Below are 24356 nucleotides of genomic sequence, written 5' to 3'. Positions count from 1 at the left end.
ATAATGGTGTTAATATCAGCAGAGCTACTAATCTCAGATACTAGTGATTTCAGTACTGAGGGAGAGAACGCTATAGCAAATGGAGGTCATTCAATATCCTCTAGCACTTTGGACAAATGTGGCATTTTGGACTGTCCCTACTAACGGCAGAATACAGTGCTAACACTGCTGTTACAGAGCTACTTGTGCAGGTAATCTACTCCTAACAGCAAAGTGTCTGTTCAGATGGGCCTGTTTATTTTGGTGCCTTGCAGAAGCAACAATATTGCTTGGAAGCAAAAGGCATACTCTAGGTTTTAGTGGTAAAAGCAGAAGTCTCTGACATATCAGAAATGAATTTTTTTTTTTTAGATATTTAACCCTGTTTAGGAATACAGTATTGCTTTCTAGATCTTTTGCCTCCTCAGTATCTTATGTGACGGGTCATGCAAAAAAAAAAAAAGGAGCTGCTGTGGAGGACCTGCAGTGTTCTGGTAGGAACGTAGGAATATCAGAATCCACAAAGCAAGCACGCATGTCTCTATGGTCCGCAAGCGGGAGAATTGCAATGAGAGATACAATAGTTTTACTTTAACTGGAATAAGAAGGATGCTGAGAGAATTTTACTATTTTCAGTGTCATGAGGTGGCACGTAGGAAGAATCCTTTTCCTTGGCAACAATTCCTGAGCCATAAGGTTGAACCTGTTTACCCAGGCACGGTGCCATTCTGTCAGATGGGCATTGATACACCAATTGTAGAGACCCTGCGTTGCATGTGCATCAGGTGTAAGTGTCCCAGATAGGATTCCCAGCAAGGATTGTCCATATGTCTGTCCATTCTAATTTTATATTCCCTTGTTCCATTACTAATCCAGGTATGGGTCTGATTATGTTTCAAAAATAGAGAACAGCTTTTCTCTCCTTTAATAAGACCTCTTGCCCACTTGCATAACATAGGTTGGAGTAATGGTTTAGGATAAGTTTTTGGAAGACAAACTTTCCTTCCTGGCCTTACCAGACCCCTTCCTTCTGCATTCAGAGAAATGAGAGCTTTATAAATCTTTTTCCTTTCTAAGCAAAGTCCCTGTAGGATCCATCAGGGTAAATCTTTGGCACCAAGCTAGATTTCATATGCACAGCAGAGTGGAAATCTGCACTATTTTGCAGGATGTTTTGGCTGAACTGGTATAAAGCATAGAGGTTTCAGGGTTCAAGAAAGAGCGTGGCACTGGGGATTGTCTCCCTAGCTGCTCTCTCTCAACCACCACCTGCCTTTCCTCTTGATTTCCTCAGTGGCCTCAGTTTTCTGTAAATCAGCAGGACTCCCAGCATTGCTCTTTCCCTATCTTAGATATTTTATATTGCTATGGTACAACATCTTATTTTGCTTATTGTACTCCTTTTTATGTGTTTCATTTTCATGTGTATTGAAGAGATAAGTATCTGATACCTGTGGAATGTGCAGAGTGATGCCAGGTCATGCTTTTCTCTGATAGCTGAAGCAATTGCACAGGCAGCCAGTTATTTAGTACAAAGCTTTGATAATGTAATTTTCTTGCTCATCTCATGCAGTCTGTTCCATACTAATGCAGCAGATTTGAAAACATATGACAAAAATCTTAGTTTTCCTGATATTCCTTTTGGAATTAGCTTTACTAAACGCTGGGGCAACACACTGAAGCAGAGCTGCAGAGCCAGCCTCTTTTGATTTTGGTTTTTGATTTTAAACTCTGAATAATGGATTATATTTTTCTTCTGGACCTGGCACGTGTCATTTAGATTGGCCACAGAGTGGGCAAAAGCAATATGTTTTTTGCTTGTATATGTTTCTATGAATGCTGACAGTAAGCGGTTGCATTTGAAAATACCCATCCTCCCTGAAGTCTTCTTAACTTGCCTCTATCTACATATGTACTTTTTTCACCAACTTCTAAAATGCAGCTGCCTCTGGTTGGCTGAACCAGATTTAGCTGTGTATATTACTACAAGATGCACTTTAATGCAATGTAATTTTCTGGGAAATTTTAAGTAGAAGAATGACTGCTGTGCTTTGTGGGGACTCACTTATTAGTATCCTCTCCTATTGCTGAAGGATCCTGAAATCTTTAAGGACTTCCTTTGCAGAGCATAGAGGCATAAAAGCAACCCGCATAAACCAGTGTTGAGATCCAAAAAATTGCAGTTCAGACTGGATATGAATATTTTGCTGTTCAGATATTTTGATTTTGGGTTGGGATTTAACTTCTTCCAAATGTTTGTATAGTGCAGTCCAGCACAACAAAGCCACACACAGTTTGAGTTCTCTAGACAATGATATAAAAGTTAAAATAATGAAAATAATGTCATCTGGAAACTGTAAAGCGTGCACAGTGGAATAGTCATTGCAGTTTAACGTGTCACCATTCAACTAATGGAATGAGCATCAGTACTGGAAGGAGAAATCTGCATCCACACATACCCCATTCCACTAGTGTGTCTGGATTTCTGGTAAAGCAGCGTGTTGGTCCTTCTGTCAGTATGTTTAATTAACTTCAGCTTTACTTTTGTTTCTGCAATTTACAGTCAGTTAAATCATAAATATTGTTTTGTAACTGATAGAACAGTATGTAATGGTCCTCATCTTGTATCCTTTTTAGTCTGAATGTGACATCCACTTTGTAATTTTTAATGACAACAACAATTTTTATTATATTGCTGGAACTTTTCCCCGGGGTAATTGTGTCTTTTGTATATAATATGTGATCTATAAGTGAAACTGAAGCAGAAAGCTGGTAAATCCAGCATCTTCTGTAGCTGCGTATTTATGTTAAAAATTCTTGGACCTAGTATAAGAGATTGAAAGTATCTTATAAAACAAAACCAACCCAAAATTTAAGTTAATGATACACAAGGTAGCTGAGCTTTCTGCAGTTCAGTGAAAGAGAGTTTCTCTAAATATGAAAATATCAAGCAAAATACAAGTGAAGGCAGAACATATTTACATATCAGCTCTGATCTGCTATCTTATGGAAATCAGCTGCATGTTTGTCTTGCTGTGTGTCTGTAGGCCCTTTGAAAGTATTTCCAATTAACAGAGATTTTACTTTTTTGGTTAAACATTGGAACAGGCTGCCCAGGGAAGTGGTTGAGTCCCCATCCCTGGAGGTATTTAAAAGACGAGTAGATGAGGCACTTAGGGACATGGTTTAGTGGGTGGTGGTGTTGGGTCGATGGTTGGACTCGATGATCTTAGAGGTCTTTTCCAACCTCAGTGATTCTATGATTCTATGTTGACCACAAAATTTGCTCCAGTTCTGATTTCCTTCAAGACAAAGAGAAGTAATGACCTTATGAGTAGCAAACTGACTGATCAAGACCTTTCTGCTCTTGGCTTTTCAGGAATTTAGAGAAGTCATTTAAGCAACAGTCTCATCAGGGGCAAACCGTATCCAAAGCTTAGACTTTTATTGTTACAGCCTTCAGCACCTTTCGTTGTGTAACTGCACTGTGCTATCAAATGCAACTGTAATAGAGTTGCATGTCACATATGCGTAACAGAAGCAAGTATCTTGCCTACCTACCAGGATGATTGTGGTGGGGGATAAGCAGCGGGTGCTACATTGCAGACGGACAAGATAGCAGAAAAAAACTTATATTCCTGCCTCAGCATTATAGCATAAGCCAATATTTGTGAAGCTATGGGCTATGCATTTCTGTTCCAGTTTTGGGACTCAGAGCACATGGGATGAGAGGAGAAGCAGTTATAGACATAGTTATTGCCTGTGGTTCACTCTGTCACTTCTTCCCTTTCAAAGTGAGAGATTATTGGAGAACTTGGGAAAGGAAGGGGAGAAACTGCTTTTCAGTCCACCAACTTGGACTCGGATATTGACTACTGTATATGAGCGCACCCTTTTTCTCTGCATTTTTTTCCCATACTGAATTTATGGGTGGCACAGAAACCATCAATAGTGCTATAGATCCTCATTTTCTACCTGACTTTTTAAGTTTAGTGATCAGTTCTTCAGAAGCTGAGTATGTTTTACTGTAAGAGAAACAGGGACAAGGTCCTCTAACATACAGAAGCTTAGCATAATTCAATAAATTGAATAAACGTCACTTGGGAACTTGAGGAATGGCTCTTCTGTAGAAGATGATACCCTGTTTAGAGTTTCCAAAGTTTATGTAATTAAATATTTCCTATGCTTTGCCTTCATTTTATGGTTTGATTATTATTCTTTGATTACTTCTTTCTAGCTCAACAAAATTCACCAAAAATCCATGAAGGCTGGTGGGCTTATAAGGAGGTGGTCCAGGGAAGCTTTGTTCCAGGTAAGTGTAATTTAAAAATCTTAGTTTTTATTAAATATTTTTTCACTGGAATTAATATAGTTGGGTTTGGGGGAGATTTTTTGGGTTTAGTTTTTTTAATCCATTGCGAAGATTTGAAGTACACAAGTACTCAACATCACATTGTAGTGAAGCATAGAAAGGTTTTTGTCAATACATTGTCCAAAGACCATGGCTGTTTTTTGGGAAAGAAACCGCTTTGATGACACGCCTGGTTTCTCTCAGTAGAGTAACATGATGCTACTTCGTGAATGTGTGTGTTCTGTGTATAGAAAAGAGAAAGGGAGGACTGAAAAGCAGTATTGTTAACTGGATGAATATACTTATCTGATGCAGCATTTCTAGATAATCCCATTTCTAGAAATTTAATAGTATATTAGGAAAGGAACCTAATTGAAACATGAACCTAACGTGCAAGTTTCACTGATTTTTGTTTTGGAAACAAGAGACAATGAGTGAAAAAAGATTAAATCCTTACTTGGCTTCAGTAAGATTTAGTAAATGGTAAATAATCAGTAGGCAGCTAAAAGGATCTAAATAAGCAACACCAGCTGAATTTGATTAGCAAAAGTGAAATTCAGGCTAGCAATAGCCGGGCATTGGTCAATATTGGTAGAACTCCCCCAAAACATGTGCATTGGTCGTCCTAATGCCTTATACTCCTTAACTATCATGTGGTCTGAGTAGGCCTTAGCTTGTTCTTTTTAGCTCTGGATCTCTCTTAACACATTTCAGGATTCAAGCTGCTTGAGACACTAGTAGTTCTTAGGCTGACAAGGTTTTATTTTGGTTTTGACCTGCATTTGACACCTGATCTTTTTGTGCTCCCTTTCTGTAAATTATTTTATTCTTTCTTTCGATATGAATTACTTTGTTGGGTCTTCACTGTTCCATTTGACTCGACGTTTCCCTTAGAAGAGGAGTCAGGAAACTTTAGCAACCTCCATTTTCTGTTCAGTTGTGGAGCTGATTTGACAGTACATTCCTCATTCAGTATACAGAAACATTTAGTGATTATTTTGTTCAGTATGTTTTCAGTGCAATTGAGATGAATATGCATTAATTTATGTATATTAGCTATATATTACAAGCTAAAACAATGCTTCAAGTTCTATCATGAATGCACCATGAAAATTGCTACATGATCTTTATTTCCTCAAAATACTAGAAAATATTACTTGGCCACTGTGTGATCTATTCTAAGAATATGTAAATTGGATCTATCATCAGATATTTTCAATGTTGTGACAACAGTTACAATCTGACAGTCATTTGAATATCCAAAATACTGATTATCTTGTTAGGAATACTAGTGCAAATGAGATGAAATATTTCAACCCACAAGTTTCTGGCACTGAAATTCTTGTGAAAAGCACATATGAAAATCAACATCTACAAGCCTGGAGCTTAATTACATACTGATGCAGCACAAAGTAGCTTTTCAGATTTACTTGAGATTGGTTTGGGCTGTCAAAGACGCTGCAGTGTATTGTTATGCATGTTTAGTTCCTAATGTTGATAGCAGGGGAAGAAACCTGGAGAACGTAACCACCTGCTTTCAAGAAATTTCAGCCTTCCTGATTTGCACGACCCAGGTAGATGCCCAGTAGAAGGTGAATGAAGAAATACTTGCTTAACGTACCTTCTAATTATTTCGGCTTAAAGTTATTGAGAAAATGATTTAATTGTAAGCATGTAAAGAAACGTGATCAGGTAATGCTTGTGGTATTCTAGTCTTAATACTGTGAGAAATTTGGACTTGGGAACATCCTTAGAAGATTAATGAGGAAATAATCATGAGTCAAACTTTCAAGAAGGAAGACCTTTTAGACTAGTGTGGAGAGACACCTCCTTTCTGAGAGAACCCTGAATTACCCATACATGTTGAATATCGGACTAACCTAGCACACATCCTCAAGAATTGGTTCAGAAGGACAATTATGAACAGTTCACTGAAGTGGCTATGCAGAAAGCAAGGGTAATTTGGGGGCACCTTTCTTGCAGACTGTCACGTTTCTTTCAGATTCAACTCTGCAACCTGCAAGCCTCATCAGAAGAGAGAAATCCCATAAATTTTTACAGAACAAACAACTAATTTTTTTCAGCAGCACCTAGATTTGGGTGTCTTTGAAAACCATATTTAAAGCATTTTGAGGATGCATTTTATGGTTATGATCTCAGACTAACACATCACAAAGGATATGTTAGTGCATATTAAGTTTATCCATAATGTTAGCAGTCACATATCAGATCTCGCATGAGATGCTAATTAGCACCTGAGAGGTGATAGCTGCGAGGCAGTCTGAGGAGCTATAGCTGAAGTTGCTGACTGATGTGCACCGAAGCGAACAGCTATAGCCATCTGCTAAGATGTTTCCTTTCCACAGCTGTTTGTCCTGTCCCAGGGCTGGAAGTTACCACTCCCAAAGATATTAGAAAGGAATATTTGTCCAAGACACTGTCACTGCAGTTCAACACTAGCATCTCAGCTAATATGATTGACATGAATACAGCTCTTTAGCTGCTTGGGAGAGCAACCACAGGCAGAGAGATGACTAATTGGGGGTAATAGCATTGTAAAACACTCCAGGATGAGTTGCTAGAGTTTGTCTGTCACAGCTTTGGCTGTGTGAATACTTTTCGCCTACTTCAAAGCAAAGTCACTGTCTTTCTTTGAACTGTCACTTCTTCTTTCATGTATAGTTGTGTAAGAATGCATTTAGGAGTGTATCACAATATGCCTAGGTTAGACTATGCCATTCATAAGTTTTTTTGATTAATACTCTGTTTTGGATGCATTTAAGTCAAGTCCTAACAAATGCTCTGGGATCCTGCGCAGATTTGTCTTCGAGCAGTTCATAAAATCAAACCATACTTCACTACGTTCCCCAAATCCCAGACTCCCTATACTCTAGGATAGATTTTAGAAAAGTTATTTTAAATCACTTTCTAATGTAATATGTTCACATATTACACATTTTTTCCCCCAGATTCTGGGATTCACAACTTAAATTACATGTTGTAAACCAGTGGCTTACAATCACTGATGTGTATCTCACAGGTGGGAGAGGATGTAGGCAGAGATGAGGTGCAAGAGCCATCACACTGTCTTTCCCAACTTCACTTCTTGCACTGCTCAACAAAGAAGAGAGCAATGGCGACTGACAGGTTCTCTCGCTATAACAACTGTGGCTCAGGTCTTTCTTGGTGCCAAGCCTTGCAAGTGAGGGGGCAGAGTTGTCAAGTGCGGGAAGGAAGGTGCATCAGTGGCTGGATCTGTGTATATACTAGTGATGCATAAAACACTCTCCCATCTCTCACCTTTTCTAAAAGCAAAGAATTGCTCTTATGGTTTAAATCATGTAGGCAAACAAAATAGAAAGTAAGTAGTGCTTTAAAATATTAATTGAATGCAACTTAGGTTCTAAATTAAACTTCAGGGGATGTTCAAGGATGAAGAATGAATACTTTTCTTTATGCATGGTGATTTGCATAATAAATTATATTATTACATACTTTCACTACATAGACTTTTTCTGGCATGGAATATCAAAGTAGTTCATGATGGGTTAAAATACATTTAAATAACCTTTTTTACAACTTTTGTTTGGCAAGTAGTTCATGATGGGTTAAAATACATTTAAATAACCTTTTTTACATCTTTTGTTTGGCTGAGTTTTGCTGTGACTATTAATATGTTGTGTTACTGAAGTAGCACAAGCATTTTCAGGGTGGCAAAGGCAATAATATTTCAAACTATTCTGTACCATTTCTTTTACTTGAAATAGATGTGCATAACCTTTGATACTCTTGTGTGTCTGACTGTATTGATTCTCTTCCTAATGCTCCTGGTTTTTTCATAGCATCATAAAAGTGGGCATTGGTAAGCATAAAATATAAAGGTGGTTAAATCTAATTTGTGATCACGGAATTCACTTGCCAAAACTCCATCCTGTTACTGAAACTTTGGACGACATGTTAATACAAGGACATAAGTGTTTCTTGCCCTGTGAAGACACTGTCTTCATGACCCTTACTGAATTATACCAAGTCTAAAGTTACTTTACAAGGTGATAGTGCTAATCTTAGCTAAGAGGAGGAAGTCCATCTCTACCAAATAATGAGTGAACTTTGCAGAAGGAGCAGATAATGTTCTCCTCCTTCCTTATAATAAAGGTTGTAAAACAACTTCAATTCCAGATAAAGATCTATATCCACCATGATTCATTATTGGCTACAGATCACCAAATCAAAGGCTAAGATCACCCTTTTGCTGAGAATCTGAGATGAGAAATCCCCTGTTCATAGTTCCTTTCACAACTCATTTTACTATAGAAGGGAAGAGACTGCTAGAGATTGATAATATTCCTCCTGCCTTTTGCAAGGATCATGTTGATGGGATTATGCCCTAACATAGACCAGCTGGCAAAGCTACACTGACTCAAAAGGAACACAGGAGCAGTGTTTGTGAAGCACTGAGAAACTCCCTCCAAGGAGGAAATGCATTAATTTGGTAATGATTTACAAGGAAAAAAAAGCCCGAAACAATTGATGATCTTGGTCATGAGTGCCAAAACCTGATTTTAAACTTCCTGCTATCGCCATGTGCTTTTGTTATGGCCCACACAGGCAGTTCAAGTGTCCCTAGTTTCTCCTGTGTGGGCTTTAAGTTTTCTTTTTATTACAGCTTTAAGATTTCTTTTAAACTACAGATTTCTTTATGTACATGTCCAAAAATAACATTTGATGGGCAGGTCACTGTAAGAACCATGAACTGTTTGTCCATGGCCTGAAACTGAGAGATATGAAACTTCAAACCCAAACACACCTTAAACTTTCTGAAAAGCTCATGTATTCTGCCATCCTCCAATCACATAGGGGTCTATTTCATACATTAAGACTGGTGATCACTTAGTTTGGCTGCCTAAATAATATAAAACATAAACCTGCTGATTACTGCTCCTGCATTGCTCCCTTTTATACTAACTATAAAATTTCTTCCAGTCTTATTTTGGGACTTCAGGAGGCTGCAGCATCACTCACCGTCTGGTGCATTGTCTTGTCAGTGAAAACAGTGGTGCTGTCTGAGCTACAGTAATGTTTTAAACAGTCTGCACACACTCTTCAAAATCATTCAGTCTGGTGCCGGCTGTGGAGAATTAACCAGCCATATACAATTATTTATTGGAACAATCATAGCAGTTTTTCTTTTAGAAAGCAATATATTGGAACACTTCATTTCTTCAGGGTGATAGAGCATAGATTCTGGAAATCATTCACTTATTGATTGGAACTTAAGTTAGCATGAATAATATTTCAGCTTTGGTTGTCAGTTAGAGATATCTTGAAGGAAATATATTTTGTACCAAATATTTTCTTGGTTTCTTCCTTTGGTGATTCTGCAAAAACTGACTGTTTACAAATCATGTAACTAGAAAGAAAACTAGATTTTTTTGTATTTTTGCATGGGAGTTAAATATAATTAAAATGTAAAACCATTGTCTCACTTTTCAATGAATTGTTGATACAATTCATTATTTTAAAATAGCAACGAACAGATGAGTTGACTGCTTTTAATTTGGAAGAAGAAAGGAACACTGTTGAGCGGAGACATTTGATAGCCTCAGTTCTAATACAAATATGGCAACATTTGCTCATCTTCATATGAATTGTAACCAAATTGTAGCACTGAGTTTGAGATACTCTCACATTAGTAGTAGTGCTGCACTTAATGAGACTATCAGAATGAGTCTTTAATTTTGAAACTTCCATAAAAATGTAAAGAGGCTGGTTAGAGAATGACTAACACTCAAACGGTTTGATTTATCCCTGAACTTATATATGAAAAAAGTGGAATTTAGCATATTAGGATCTGGTTATGGTTCTACATAATACTGTACCTTCACAAGGAAGTACAATTCCATGTGATACAACTTGGTGTCCAGGTTTAGTCAACATACAGTCTTACTAAAAGAGTTTTATGGGTACCTGTCTGAATTAAAGCTGAGTTTTCCAGATTAACGGTTTCATGGGTTGGATTCTGCTGACAAAGCCTCCAGTGCTCCTGTTATGTGGATACTGACATTTTACTGGGAGATGAAATGTCCCCTGGCAAGTCAGTGATACAACTGAGAACCATGCCATGCTTTTTGATAGCAAGAAGTGTATTAACGATCTCAATCTATGTCTCTGAACTTCTGATCATGCAAAGCCTTAAGCAAATATAAATACTGTGAGTTGTTTTATGAATTTACCTGATTTTAATACAAATGTGAATCTGCTTGCTTTCATGAATAGATGGAGAAATAATGCAAAATACTGTGTTTGAGTGGTGATCTGTAATGTTCTCCTTCAATAGCAATCACAGCAGTGGTAGAAGAATCGAAGTTGACATTGATTGTGAAGATGCATGTGTGAGAAATGGGACTTGTTTATTCATTTAAGAAAATGCTACAAGTGGCTGCTGAACAAAATGTCAGTTTAATGGTATTCTAGGATGTGCACTAGGGGCGCCTTGCTTGTGTAATGGGCATGTTCTTAGCAAGTTCAGGTGCGAATACACAAGGTGTTCATTCATCTGGCTGTGGTCCAGCGGTCTTCTGTCTGTCCAGTAACTCTTAGTAATTAAGCAGGATTAAGGGCTTTGTCCTAAACGCTTTGGTAGCGATCCTTCTCTGGGGTTGCCAACCAAGCTGAATCCTGAAGTCTCATCTACCCTGTAAGAGTTGCAAAGTGAACTTCAAAGGCATAAACCACTTTGGCTGATAGGACAGCCCTGTTTGCTGTAATTTCAGTTGGGCCATTTCTGTTGCCAGTAACTAGCCCTTAGAAGAAGGTGCCAACAAGGATGGCTGCATTAACTAGCAATATGTTAATTTTTTTTTAGCTACATCCAACTTCTGCAATGGCTTCCCAATACGCACAGGAAATTTTCTTCTATTTGGTTCCTAGTTTCTAGCTAGCTTTGAATTACCTAGAAATCTCCCTAGAGGCTTTCTGTGAGACTGTTTCCTGAATTAATAACTATGGTCAGTCTCAAGCCAGGAAGAAAAACTGCCACTACAGCTTTCTGAATGGCGTCTTATCCAGAGCTGCCAAGGTGATGGGCAGTGAGAGGTTTTTCGAAACTCCCTTTCTAAAGGGAATAAAAGGGAGGAACAAAAAGGAGGAAAGGGAGTAAAACCAGGAGATTGATGGGGTGAGTAGGTTAGTCACATTATCTTGTCCAAACAGCATTATAAAAGCTGTGATAGACTATGTTAGGCCTAGTTATATCAGTTTCCTTCCCCTATTTATGGCCTGTGTACCTTTAATGTTCCAGTGGTGGGTAGTCTAAGCTCACACTTAATAGGCAGAGTCAAAGAGAACCTACTGTCTGTAGATGCTCTATACTTGATAGTAATAGTTAGAATATTTCTTAATCAGAAGGAAATAGCTCCAGCTTTTTATCACTTTCTCCATTAGTTCTGTTTAGCAATGAAAGAAGACTATAATAAAACTTTGAGTCAATGCCAAGGAAGATGTACAGGACCACAGGACGCTACACGGTGTGGTTCTCCAGGGCAGTCTGACTGTGGGAGAGGTGTCCTGGCAGAAGGCCTCCAGGGAATACACTCAGAAGAGGGCAGCTCTGTCTGCCTGCCTGCAGCATGGACCTTCTCCCCTTCACAGCATCTGGTGGCACTGTGATTTGGTTCCCACAGCCCCCTTCTCACTTGACTAGGGACCCCAGGATTGGGGGTCATCCTTTACAGGTGCTTTTGTTACCAACATGGAACTCAAAAAGTTACTGTCTTCAGGTCCTTCCCACTCCTTTGAATACCCATCTATGCAGTCCTTTTTACAAGGGCCTTTTGAATAGAGTAAGTTACTGTCTTACATATGGCCTGTAGCTGCAACCGTTTTGCAAACAGATCTCGAATACTTTTTTCCCCCCTAAGCTTCCTTCACTCCTTCAACAAAACAAATAAATAAATTTTAGAGGGCAAGCAATGTGAACTAACCACGGTAAAGAGCTCTGAAAATCTAAAATTTTAAACCTTGCCAGACTTGTGGTTGGACCACAGTTCTTTGCTAAAGTGATCTCAGATCCCTTTTCCCTTAACAGCCTAATTATCTTTCTTGGGTGTGTTTTTTCCTCCTAAGTTATGATTAATATCCACAGAAGAAAAATTGCATATAACAGATGTATCTCGGACTTTGCTTCATTATACTGACAGGGCCAAATGATTCAAGTTGTCTTCCTGTCTATTTCTAGCCACAGTCAGGGACTGCAAAGGTCAAGCCTTCCCTTTATAACAAATACTGCATTGGATAGCATGTTGTATCTTGCTGTGTTACCAGCTGTCTAGTACCTCTCCTGCTGAACCTGCAGGTTCCTCCTGCTAGGACACAAGCAGTATCCCCCTTCTACTTCAGGAATGTGCTAATATGGAAGACCTTCAAGGCAGCAATCTGCAGATCCTTGTCAGTTATTGTACCTTACACTTTGCTGTTAGGTTAGATGCCAATTTTAGGGATAGCAGTGCTCCAATTACTTTTTGATGAAGTTGAAAATCCTCTTTCCCCCTATCCTGAAGTGGTTGCTGTTTACCTTGCAGTGACCCTAGTATGGGTTACAAGAAGAAAGAATAATTAAGTAGCACTAATTCTTTGAGACAGCTATACTTGGTAGGGCTACCACAACCTGCATGGGTGATGGCTTCTATCTGGGAGGAAGTTTAAGAGATAGCGGTTACCATTTGGGCATTTATATCTACAAACAGGAGAACAGGGAGCAGTATCCAAAACATCTGCCGTCCTATACACTGTGGAGTCTACAATCATTACAGAATCTTGAAGACCTACAGTTACTGTTGGTTAAGTAACTGCTCTTTCTGCAAATTTAATGCAATTTATTTTTTAAAATATTATCCCAGCCAACTTTGAACTTGTTAAAAGTGAAAAGCCAGCAAGCCCACCTCTGTGATCCTGCAAGGGTTCACCATTCCATGATGAGCATATCCTCTTAAGCTTTTGCTTAAAAAAAGAAGGATCATTCCTGTGTTAGATGTATCATCAAAAGTTTGGGGTTTGGAATAAAAAGGTAAGGCTAATATTAGGAATCTTTTTTTTTCTTAGGTTCTTCACTGTGACCTAAAAGCAAAGGAAGGAATTCCAAGTATAGAAACTGGTATATATAGGAAAGGATTTATCGTATTCTTGACAAGCTAAGTATAAAACCAGTTGAAACAGTGGTCCGTGACTGTCATTAATAAACTGAAAGCTTGTAAATCCTTACTTTGAAGGAGTATTCAGGATACTTCTAAGCGCCAGACAGCAAGGCTCCTGCGTGTTCATGCTGCTGAGTATATATATTGGTATATTCAAGGAGTTTATCTTATCTTATGCCTTGACAGGCTACTCTTCACACAGTATCTTAGTGGTTCTCGTCACCCTTTGGCAGTAGACATTTTGATGGTGTCCATGTCTTAGAGGAGTAGAATTGAAGCACCAAGAAATCTGATAGAAGAATTAGTGGCTGCTCAGTGACCCAAGGAACTTTTCTAAGCTAATAATCCAAACAAAGTGAGTGATGACATCTGCCATGGTTGATTATGTAAGGAGGGGACTTAGAGCTTTGGCTATTAATGACCTCGTAGTAGTAGTCTTTTTTTGTGCGTGTGCATGTGTTTTTGTACAAGACGGATAGTAGCAGTCATCACTCCCTACATTAAAAAACCCCTTTCTTTATAGATTTTCATTGTATAGTGTAAAATAAGTTAGTGTCTCTTGGAGAAAGAAGTCACTGAGAATAACAAGGAATAGTATTTTTCTGTGCTAATAATGTTCTTCTGTAGTGGCATGCAATTGGACTTAATCAGAGAAGGGTTACAATTCTTCAGCTTATGTTTGCTTAGGTACTTCTCCCATAAATCCGTATGGGATGAGATAGAACTGGAAGGGATCACAGTATAGCATGGAAATAGAGATAATGAGTGACACTAAGAGGTTGCCTCACCGCTCCTCCTGTCATTATCCCACTTACAAAAAATACACTTGTAAAATGCTTTGATGAAGAGAATGATATTTAAAGAGTACTACAATTACAGTTTGCAGTTATCAATTAGGAATCCATATCTTATTTCACTGAGACTATTTACATCGGGATATTTTGGTGACTTCAAGGAGATTATTCTTAACTGTTACATTGGTGATGAATCGAGCACCACTGAGGACTTTATATTAATACAGCATGCAGTATTCAATTTGTACCTCTCATTAGTACAATTTAGTGTCAGTAGTGTAGAATTTGCTACTTCATACAGAGGAAAATATGGTCACTGCAGCTACACCCTTATCTGTGGTTAAAATAGACTGTAAATAAGACCACCCCACTACTCTGTGTATGGTTACACAGAGTAACTCTGCTTGTTGTTTGTTGTCAATGAAAGCTTTAGTATTACTCACAAAGAACTTCCCTGTCAAATCTTGTCCCTTGCCTAACGGAGCAAGAGGTCAAAAAGAAAAGGAAATGAGGCTGTTACCTAAAGGTAGATACATCATATAGTATGCAAGTACTTCCCTCATAGACTGCTATGATTTAAATTGTGAACAGGGAATCAGAGGATTGTTATATCATAGTGTTTATTCAGTAGCCTGCAAGAACTTTATTTCTGAAGTACCATGTGTGTACGTGTAGGATTACTTGGGCTCTTCAATTAGGGGATGGCTATTGACTTGATAGTCTAAAACCACTCATTTGTACTCAGTGAAAATTTCCTCCTCTGTAACACCTCTCTAAAAAGGTCAGTTGTGAATTCACTGAACCATGAATCCATTGAACACACTCAGGAGCAAAATCCATGCTCATCATTTACCATGTCTGCCTGCCTATGAGTACATGGAATTATTATTTGGAGAAGTTTTACTGCTGTTACTTACACACATTAAAATACAGCTATCGTATAACATCACCCCACCATGGTATTTCTGGGCACATGCTATTGGTGGTCATCAAGAGATTTACTATCTCTTACAAAGAAACTCACCATAAAATACAGTCACCTACTTAATGCATTTCCGGCTACCCGCTGACCCTGCTCAGAGCTGTAAATCTCATTATAGTTAGTGACTCTGGCCAAAGAAGGAAGCTTCCTGAATGGTATTGATTGGGTTTTTTTCTACTACTGAAATATTACTTAAAATTGTCACTTCTTCCTTTCTGAATAGAGTGGGGTTTTATATTAGGGCACTTTTTCATTTTGTATTTATAAAATGTACAAAAATGCATTAGGGTTTCCAGACCAAGCAGTCACCAACTTTATAGTGAGGACATAAACCCTGAAAATAACAGCAGAACATCATAATGGGAATCCTGACAGGCCGTTAACTACAGCCGTGCAAATGGCACTGCTGTCATTCACAAGTGCATGTAGACAACATCACAGCCTGCAGCCTTTCAGTCTCTGGCCAAAAGAGAAAAATGCTGAGGTATGTAGCACAAAATAAGCAGGTCACACTGGAAGTTGTTCACTTGACACCAGAGCACACTGCTGATAAGGTGTTCCACCCCAACACAGAGGTGGTTCTTTAGATCCTTTTTATGACCTCCCCCTAATTTATTTTTTCTGTGTCTTTAATATCTAAGAGCTTCAGTTATGGGAGCTCAGGTGAAGAATGTCTGTCTCTGTCTTTACACAGAGAGGTCATTTTACAAATATTAAATGAGATGTAGGTAAAGAAAGATGGATAAGGTGAGTTCAAGGCAACAGTATGGAGGTTGGTAGAGAATTAAACAACCAGTTTAGATACCTGCGTCACCACGCTAGTCTGCCTAGTGTCCCTATGCTGTTGATTAAAAAAGAAAAAAGATGTTCCTGCAGATCCTTTGGAGAAACCCACGTCTTTTGGCTGACTAAAATGAAGTGGTACAGCTGCCCCAACAGAGAAGCAACAGTAGGCAACAGGATAGGCACTGTGAACTTTGCATACCTCCTTCATGTGCATTACCAGATTTTCCATTTCAAAGGCTCATTTTAATAGAGCCGAAGAATGTTACATGATTATTTGCAGTGAAATTTTGGCGTTATCTCATACCATGTTATAACTTCAGAAGTGAGGAAGGAAGAAGGGTGGGTGTATGCAGGCCAAGTAGTAGCCAATTGCACAGCTACTGTGTTTCAGTTTAAAAACGAACCCAAAGGCTGAAAAGCACTAGCATTTAAGCAATGACATTTCAATCAGATGGTGAGAAGATGAAATTTTTCTTCCTTGCTTACAAGAAATACTTTGGTCAGGCTGGGTTTAGTAATGTCTCTGAAATCCGGGCGTTACTTTGTTTCTACACTAGAATAATTAGAAAGCAAGTCTGGCTGAAGTAGTCCCTACAAAAGCCAGCCACTGCCAGTTTTGAAAATCCTAGGTTATTACTTTTGTCTGAAAATAGGTCCCACTGAAAACAGTGGGATTTGCTTGCTGAGTCAAGTGCTACATCCCTTGAATAAGGACATCAGAAGCTGATTCTTTAAAAAAGAAAAAAAAAATCAATATTTACAAGATTGTATTCCTTTTACAGTGTTTTTATTTAAAACCATCTCTTTCCAACTTCTTTAACTGGAGTGAAATTACTTATTTAAACAGCTGTGCAGTGTAGCCTCCATCTCTTTTATTCTAGAGTGTTTACACTGCAATTCCATTAATAATGTGCTTTTTGAGGATATCATGTTTTAATACTGTATCCTTTGTTTCTCATGGAGGGGAGGGGCTGAACAGAAGGAATAAACCTTTGTACCTGGGATCGTGCTAATGTTACCACAGCACTAACAGGTATCTGATGAACAGGATGCTCAGTTCTGAGAGGAGCCGCTCCTTCGAATCTCCATCAGATGCACTTAAAGCCATATCAGGGGCCAGCTGCCCTTCTACAACATGCAGATAGGAATGATGGCTAATTCCCAGCTTTAGTCCCAATTTAGAACTGCAGGATTTAGCTGTTCTGTGTGACTCAGAGGATATAGTATATGACATAGGAGAAAGCATCTCAGATAATGTAGTCAACCTTTCTGTATTTTCAAACCAGGCTACACAGGCCACGGCTACAGAATACCCATTCACTATCACATGTGAGGCCATTTCCCAGGAGTGAGTGCTGATTCCATTTTGCTTTTCCTATCCAGCAGTTGGGCATCTTCAAATGGCTTTTCTTCCTAGTCTTAAATTAGGCTTTCTTAAAAGAAAGAAGAAATAAATGACTGAAGTGTAATAGGATACGGCTGAAACACATTGCATGGCCTTGGCAGGCTCTATTATCCACATACTATCTTCAGAATTACCCAGTATTTTAATGTGCATTTAAAATTGGTTAACAGAAGTATAAATTAAAGTAATGGAGAAACTAGTCTCTCAAGATTTTATTGTTCATTGTAATTTCACATTTATGGGCTTATTGCTTTGTGGCAGGACTTGTGGCTTTTTAGTTCTAGAGAGTATAGTAGTAAGAAGACAGTGCCTCACTCAGACCTTGGTGAAATCAGTGGAAGTCCTTCCACTTGACTTGAACAGGCTCTGTCTCGGGGCCATAGTCACATTATTCTTACTGTCGACTGCTTGGATCTAGTTTCCCAGTTAAGAATGCTGTCCAGTGCAAATTAATTTTTAGATAGACTTTTAAATACTGTATCCCAACTTATTTTACATTATTTTTCATGCAACTCCTATGCCTAGTTTAAGTAAAAAAGATAATTAAGAGGGGAAAATGAGGAAAATGAAAATTATGTATTCATTGAGATGTGAAATGAGATAAGAGTTGTGCGCAAAGATATGACTCTCTTCCTACACCTCTAACTCAGTGTAACCACAATGGAATTCTGGAGAGGACCAAAGGAAGAGTACTAATTAAAGTGGCAAAACTGCATTCAATTGAAAGACATGAAGCTATTCTCCTGTATTAATCATGCTCAGGTTTCTGTCTGTCTTACCATTGTTTCGCCTTTGTTGCTGATTCTGTAACTACTCTTTTCACAGCCTTCTTTGAATTAGTAGTACATTTGGGCAGGCACAGATACACACTTAAGGAAGGATACAGAGCTACAAGTAATATTTGTAGAAGATAACATAGAAATTCTCCCAGCTTGTTACATCGTCATGAGTATTTATGCTTATTTGTATCCATTAATTATAACAAGCACTTTACATTTGCGTAGTTGTGTCAAAACTCTACCTAAAACACAACTAGATTGTGAAGAGAAAAATGTGAAGGAGCTCCAGAACATGAAGATTATAAAATACTGAAGAAAAAAATAGTTACTCAGTGTCATAAACAACACTTCTTAATTTAGAAAGTCCAGTTTGAAACACAATATTTTTTTCTAACCGTTTTCACTTTCAGAACTGGTTTAGCAGTCTAAGTCCCAGTGGCCTTTTAAGATTGATGGCCAGATCTACAAACTCTATTTAAGTGCTTTAAAATGCAAACAACTGGCCAAGGAAAAGGAGCTAAGTGCATAAGATACACAGTTTCTCCCAAAAGGCTCTGGGAATTGGGCATCCAACTTGCTTAGGCAAGAAGATAACATCCCAGGAGGCATCTACTGTATCATCTACCTACAGTGCCTGAAGACCATCATAATTCTGACTGTAAAGTTCCAAAGTAATTAAATCATCTTTAAATAAGAACTTTAGTCCCTGGAAGTGTGTTCTCTATTCTCTTAGGGGTTGAAAGTGGGATAAATAACTGAAGTATTAGTTACCCCCCCCCCCACCTCCCAAACCTTACCACATACTAAGTGAGAATTCAGGGAAATTTAAATTACATTAAAGCAGCATAGGCAGAAGAAATGATACCACATACTAAGTGAGAATTCAGGGAAAGTTAAATTGCATTAAAGCAGCATAGGCAGAAGAAATGGGTTCAAGTGAAATATGTTCTTGTTTCTTGCCTCCTTCTGGAAGGATTTCTGGTAAACTGTTTCTAATGTGCCCTTCAGGAAGCTGTTACTGAGATACTGGCATTTAATTTTCAATTTCCTGCTTGACCTTGTTCTGCAACATGAGTTTGCATTGGTTTTCATGCGTAATGTACGTAAAGACACCTTCAACTACTTAGTACATAACACTGTTGCTGGGCCATATATTTACAGTGAGAATTTTGTGGAGCATGCTGTTCATAATTGGAGAAGAGGGGATTCTTAGTTGCAGGCTCTTAAATACAAAGCTGTTGGAATATTGTCAACTGGCTTTAATAAGAAAATATTTTCACAAGTGTTTTAAAGACGTATTTTTGCTTACCAATCACACACCTACAGACACATTTCCCAAACTGCATTAAACTACAGAATATCATCCTCTGCATTACATCTGCCTCTGCAGAGAAACAGTGCACTAAATCTTGCAACGTGACCTGTCTGCAAATATTATGTTTGTGGGATTGGGGTGGAGAAGGGGGGTACTGGGTTCTTCTTTGCATTCTATATGATTCTGGTGCTTTTATAGACGGAATACTTGTCTTGCCCTGCCACTTGCTATCACTGGATAGAGACAGTAAATGAACGTTTTTGTCTTAAAAAGAAATGGCACAAGAACTTCTGTCTTATTTTGTGTCAGTAAAGGAAAGCTCCACTTTCCCTCCAAATGGCCTGTTCTGTGGCTTGATGTATTTGCTTTTATAGCCAGAATCTGCTGTCAGAAACAGTGCACTGGGCAGTCCAGCCCAGTACATACTATTCTATGATTATGAGATGGAGTTTTTACTGATGTGACTTTTAAAACTCTCTTGAACTGCACAGGGGTCCTACATATTGCAGTGTTAAACATGCAAGCAAATTCATATTTTAGTGAAGTACTTTCCTTTTACAGCAGAAGTTTAACAAATAGAACCAGACAAGTGTCCTTATTCAGAGAATCTCTAAATTTGGTATGTGTTTTCACTCCCTAACTTGCGTCTTCACTTCGTGATAGATATTTTCAGTGACCCCAAGATGATACTGTGCCTCACCTCCGAATGGCTATGGGTAATCTTCTCACAGTACAACTTTATTTTATGTTCTCTCCCTGCCATACTTTGCATGAAAGTAACTGTTAAATATACAGAGAATTTCATATTATGAATGGATGTAATCCGAGATATATTTACATATCCTCACTGGCTGGCTGAGCTAATGCCCAAATTTGTTCTTTGTCAGAGTCTGAATTCACTATAAGCTTAACAGAAATGATCAAACTTTAGTCTAGCCTTTCCGTGAGCTCAGTTGGATTTTTCATCCTGAGAGCCCCGTTGCTTCAACAGAGACATTCAGCACCTGGTGGAGCTCACAAACCTACATGGTCCAAAGAATAAGCAGAAATAGCTGTATCTTTAGGCATTGCACTAATAAGTGATCAAATTCTGCTTCTTGTATTTCCTTCCTCTAAAACAACTAAAACCTCCAAACAGACTCAGCTACTGTGTAGTGCAAACCAAAATACCAAAGACCAGAGAAGAAGATCACAATATTAAATTTCACTAGCCTCTAACATCTTAAATTAATTGTTCTATTCATGCTGATATTAGGTTTCTGGGTTTTTTCAAGTAGGTTTTTCAGAACCACCTTCTTTACTACATGGCTCTCCAGTTGAGGTGCATACAGACACGTGCATGTGTGTATATACACCTGTATCTATAGAGAGTTTTAACATTTTTAACATTTAACACTCAAATGTTTGATATATAAAATGTTTATCTATAGCGTTCCTTATGTAAGACCTACAGCTGTGTAACAATAGCAGGAAATAATACATCTATGGTAGAAATTAATCTAGTAGTTGAAGAACAGCAGATGTAAATTATACTACAAGACAAAGCTTAGTTCAGTGGATTTTTATGATGTGTGGAGATGGATAAATTTCTCCTTGAATGCTAACTGAGATCTTCAACTGAAGATGCACAAATAATTTCAGGTTGGGTATTTTTTAATTTCTTTTAAGAACTGAAACAACCATTGGGATGCACAACCTTTTTTCCCAGCACTGTCTTGTCAAGAGGCAGTCACCTTATTTATGAATTCTTTTATGGTTTTTAACATTTTACATTTTTATGTGAATATTCTTCTGAAAAGATTTGGGCTTTTAAAAATCGGTTTTCTAGAAATAAGCCACAGGAAATCAGGATGATAGTCTATGATTCTACATTAATATCAGCCAACCAATATTGGGAAAAGACTATTGTCTTAGATGCAAAAAGATGGGTCATCTTGGAAACTTCTGATGTCTCTCTGGCACTTTTACCCTGTTTCTTATTATTTCTAACGAATTCTTACTCTGTTATTTTATGTAGTTTCATCATGCTTGGGTACCAGGCTGTATGTGATGCACAGCTCTAATTTTTATGGTTTTTAACATTTTACATTTTTATGTGAATATTCTTCTGAAAAGATTTGGGCTTTTAAAAATCGGTTTTCTAGAAATAAGCCACAGGAAATCAGGATGATAGTGTATAATTCTACATTAATATCAGCCAACCAATATTGGGAAAAGACTATTGTCTTAGATGCAAAAAGATTGGTCATCTTGGAAACTTCTGATGTCTCTCTGGCACTTTTACCTTGTTTCTTATTATTTCTAACGAATTCTTACTCTGTTATTTTATGTAGTTTCATCATGCTTGGGTACCAGGCTGTATGTGATGCACAGCTCTAATTATCTTCATGTGCCTTCAGAATACTCTTACTATTACTTTAAAATAGCTTGTACATTCCCATTTGCAAATAATCTAGAGTATTGTATCCAAAACAGTGTTTTCTGTGATAGCTGAATTGGGGATTTGAGCTGATTTTAAATTTCAAACACATCATGAATCGTTGAACCCTCAAACAACAAACCAGCCCAATTCTACTTTCACTTACAAAAATACATGCCAACTTTAGAGATGTGCACTGTGAGAAATTTTGTATTTATTTCTAGTGCTTAATCTACTGCAAGTAATTCATTTGATAAAAGATCATAGGAGCTTGGGTGTTTGATGATCTCATTTATAACCTAACGAGCATTGCAGTGTTCCTGTGCAGACACAACAGAGAGCTACTAGGGCTAATCAGCAAAGGGAGAATAGGATGTTTTGGATAAGAGGAACAGCATATCCATACTGTGCAAAGGATAGCAACAGAAAGGAAGAAAGTTACCATTTTCACTCCGATTTAGCAATGCAAGTTAGCATGCACTTAATCCAACGTCCTTTCCAGCTGCTGTATCTAAAGTTAGGAACGTACTTGTAGGAGGACCAGCAACCCACAATAAAGCATAAGAATGTCAACAGCAAACTTAGCTCTGATTGCTAGGTCCATGAGCAATAGTTTTATGCAAAATTGGGTTTTGCTTTGACTGAAATAAATGGAAAAATTTATTTAGTAAAAACAGCACAGAATTTTTTCACTTTCACAAAACTGGCAGCTAAATCCAAGAACATATGTCCAATTTACTGTGTGGGCAAGGCATTTCTACAGAACTCTAAAAATAAGTTGTTGTGTATGTTTTCTGAAGGTGGGAGTGACCTTCTGGAGATACTTGAGCTTTTAGGAATCATCTTCAACAGGAAATGAATCACCTTCTGAGTTCACCGTGTTCTGTAGGTATTTCTTGTTCTAAATTTAGAGTCAGTGGGACTAAGTCTCTTCTCACAGTTTTTACTTCAGATTTGCCGTAGTATAAAGGGTGTGGGGAATAATCTGGGTGTGGGGAATTGCTTTTGGATTCTGCCACAACCAAAATAATAGTAATATGAGGTATAAAAATAAAAATTGGCCAGTAGAAATGACTACCCTTTTGTTTGTAGGTGCACATTATGTATAATTATGTAAGACTGGTATGTAGCTCCCATTCTAGTCTCCATTTTCAAGCTGATTATAAATATCTAAATAAAATGAAATAAGAATTCCTTGTTGTAAAAGCATCCTAAAGCATCTCAGTCCAAAAGCACTAACTAGCTTCCTATGTGTTTGAGATTTTCAGATACCTTTTGTTTCTCACCTCTACGTGGTATTGCCATTCAGTGCACATAACAAGATACAGTATTGGAAGTACTTAAGGAGTGAGTGTTCAGGTATTTAAAGCACCAGTGATGGAAGCCTGTACGTATTTCATGTCACTGTAATCATATTCTCAGTAGTGTTTTTGCACTGTCATGGCCTCATCACAAGATACTACAGTTCTTAATGTCTGGTTTCTTGCCACTCAGTTTTGTTGAAACTAATTTGTAGATACTGCAGCTAATCAACTGATTAAAGCCTAGCTGCCTACACCAGGGCCCTCTGCTGGTTTACACTAATAAGGCTTTTCCAGTAACTTTTTTCAAAGCAGAAAAAACACATTCAACCTAGTTATGAGCAAGTTCATATCTGGTTAGTTCAGTGAGAATTCAGTGTTAAATATGGCTATAAGAGTAAACAATAGATAGTGAGCCTCAAGATTCAGTTCTCTCTTCAAGAAAGAAGAGGGTTCCATTTCTCTCCACTGGAGAAACAGTCCTATTTGATTGAGAGAACCGAAAGGTAACAGTCAACATGAGAAATCATCACCTGTCCTCAAAGTACTGAAGAGATTCCAGGATCTGGAAAGGAAGACAATGTAAATCAGTAGATATTCTTCAGCCATAGTCTTTGGAATGGGTCATGTGGAAGTGTTCATGTAGGCAAGCCAAAAAGATTGGAGAAAAGGCACCAAGTCCTAAGTAAACACTTCCAGTACTACTGTCAGCAACTCTCCTGATACTCACTCTGCCATGCCCCAAACACAACCAGTCAAGAGAAGCCCTAGAAGTCTGAGCTTCTTTGGAAAGAAAATCTCCTTCACATCAGCTTTCAGAGTGAAAAAATATCAGGTGGTACTTGTTTTGGGATATATGCTATGATTTCACGGGCAAACTTCCCAGAGATTGTTTGATGGAACAGAGAAGCCTCATGGCAGCAGGCCAGCTGGCATCCTCAACAGCACTTCATGACCTTTGGAACCCATGAGAAACAAGCAAAGCTTCTTCCACAGATGGCTATCAGCCTCCTACTCATCCGTTCCTTGGTCTGTGACTCTGAAATCAATATTT

The 24356-nt window shown here is 38.1% G+C and overlaps 1 protein-coding gene across 1 annotated transcript in view; it reads left to right on the top strand.

Moving 5' to 3' along the window:
* CA10 (carbonic anhydrase 10) overlaps nt 1-24356 on the top strand; it is a 215746-nt gene that overhangs the window by 35195 nt on the left and 156195 nt on the right. Inside the window, exon 2 of the mRNA XM_009279683.1 lies at nt 4217-4291. Within this exon, the coding sequence (XP_009277958.1) occupies nt 4217-4291 (75 nt within the window). The remainder of the gene's footprint in view (nt 1-4216; nt 4292-24356) is intronic.

The sequence above is a fragment of the Aptenodytes forsteri genome, unplaced genomic scaffold (assembly GCF_000699145.1).
Source record: "Aptenodytes forsteri isolate BGI_AS27 unplaced genomic scaffold, ASM69914v1 Scaffold563, whole genome shotgun sequence".
In the NCBI taxonomy this organism is placed as follows: Eukaryota; Metazoa; Chordata; class Aves; order Sphenisciformes; family Spheniscidae; genus Aptenodytes; species Aptenodytes forsteri.
The sequence above is the reverse complement of the archived record's forward strand: the minus strand, read 5'-3'. Positions and strand labels throughout refer to the sequence as shown.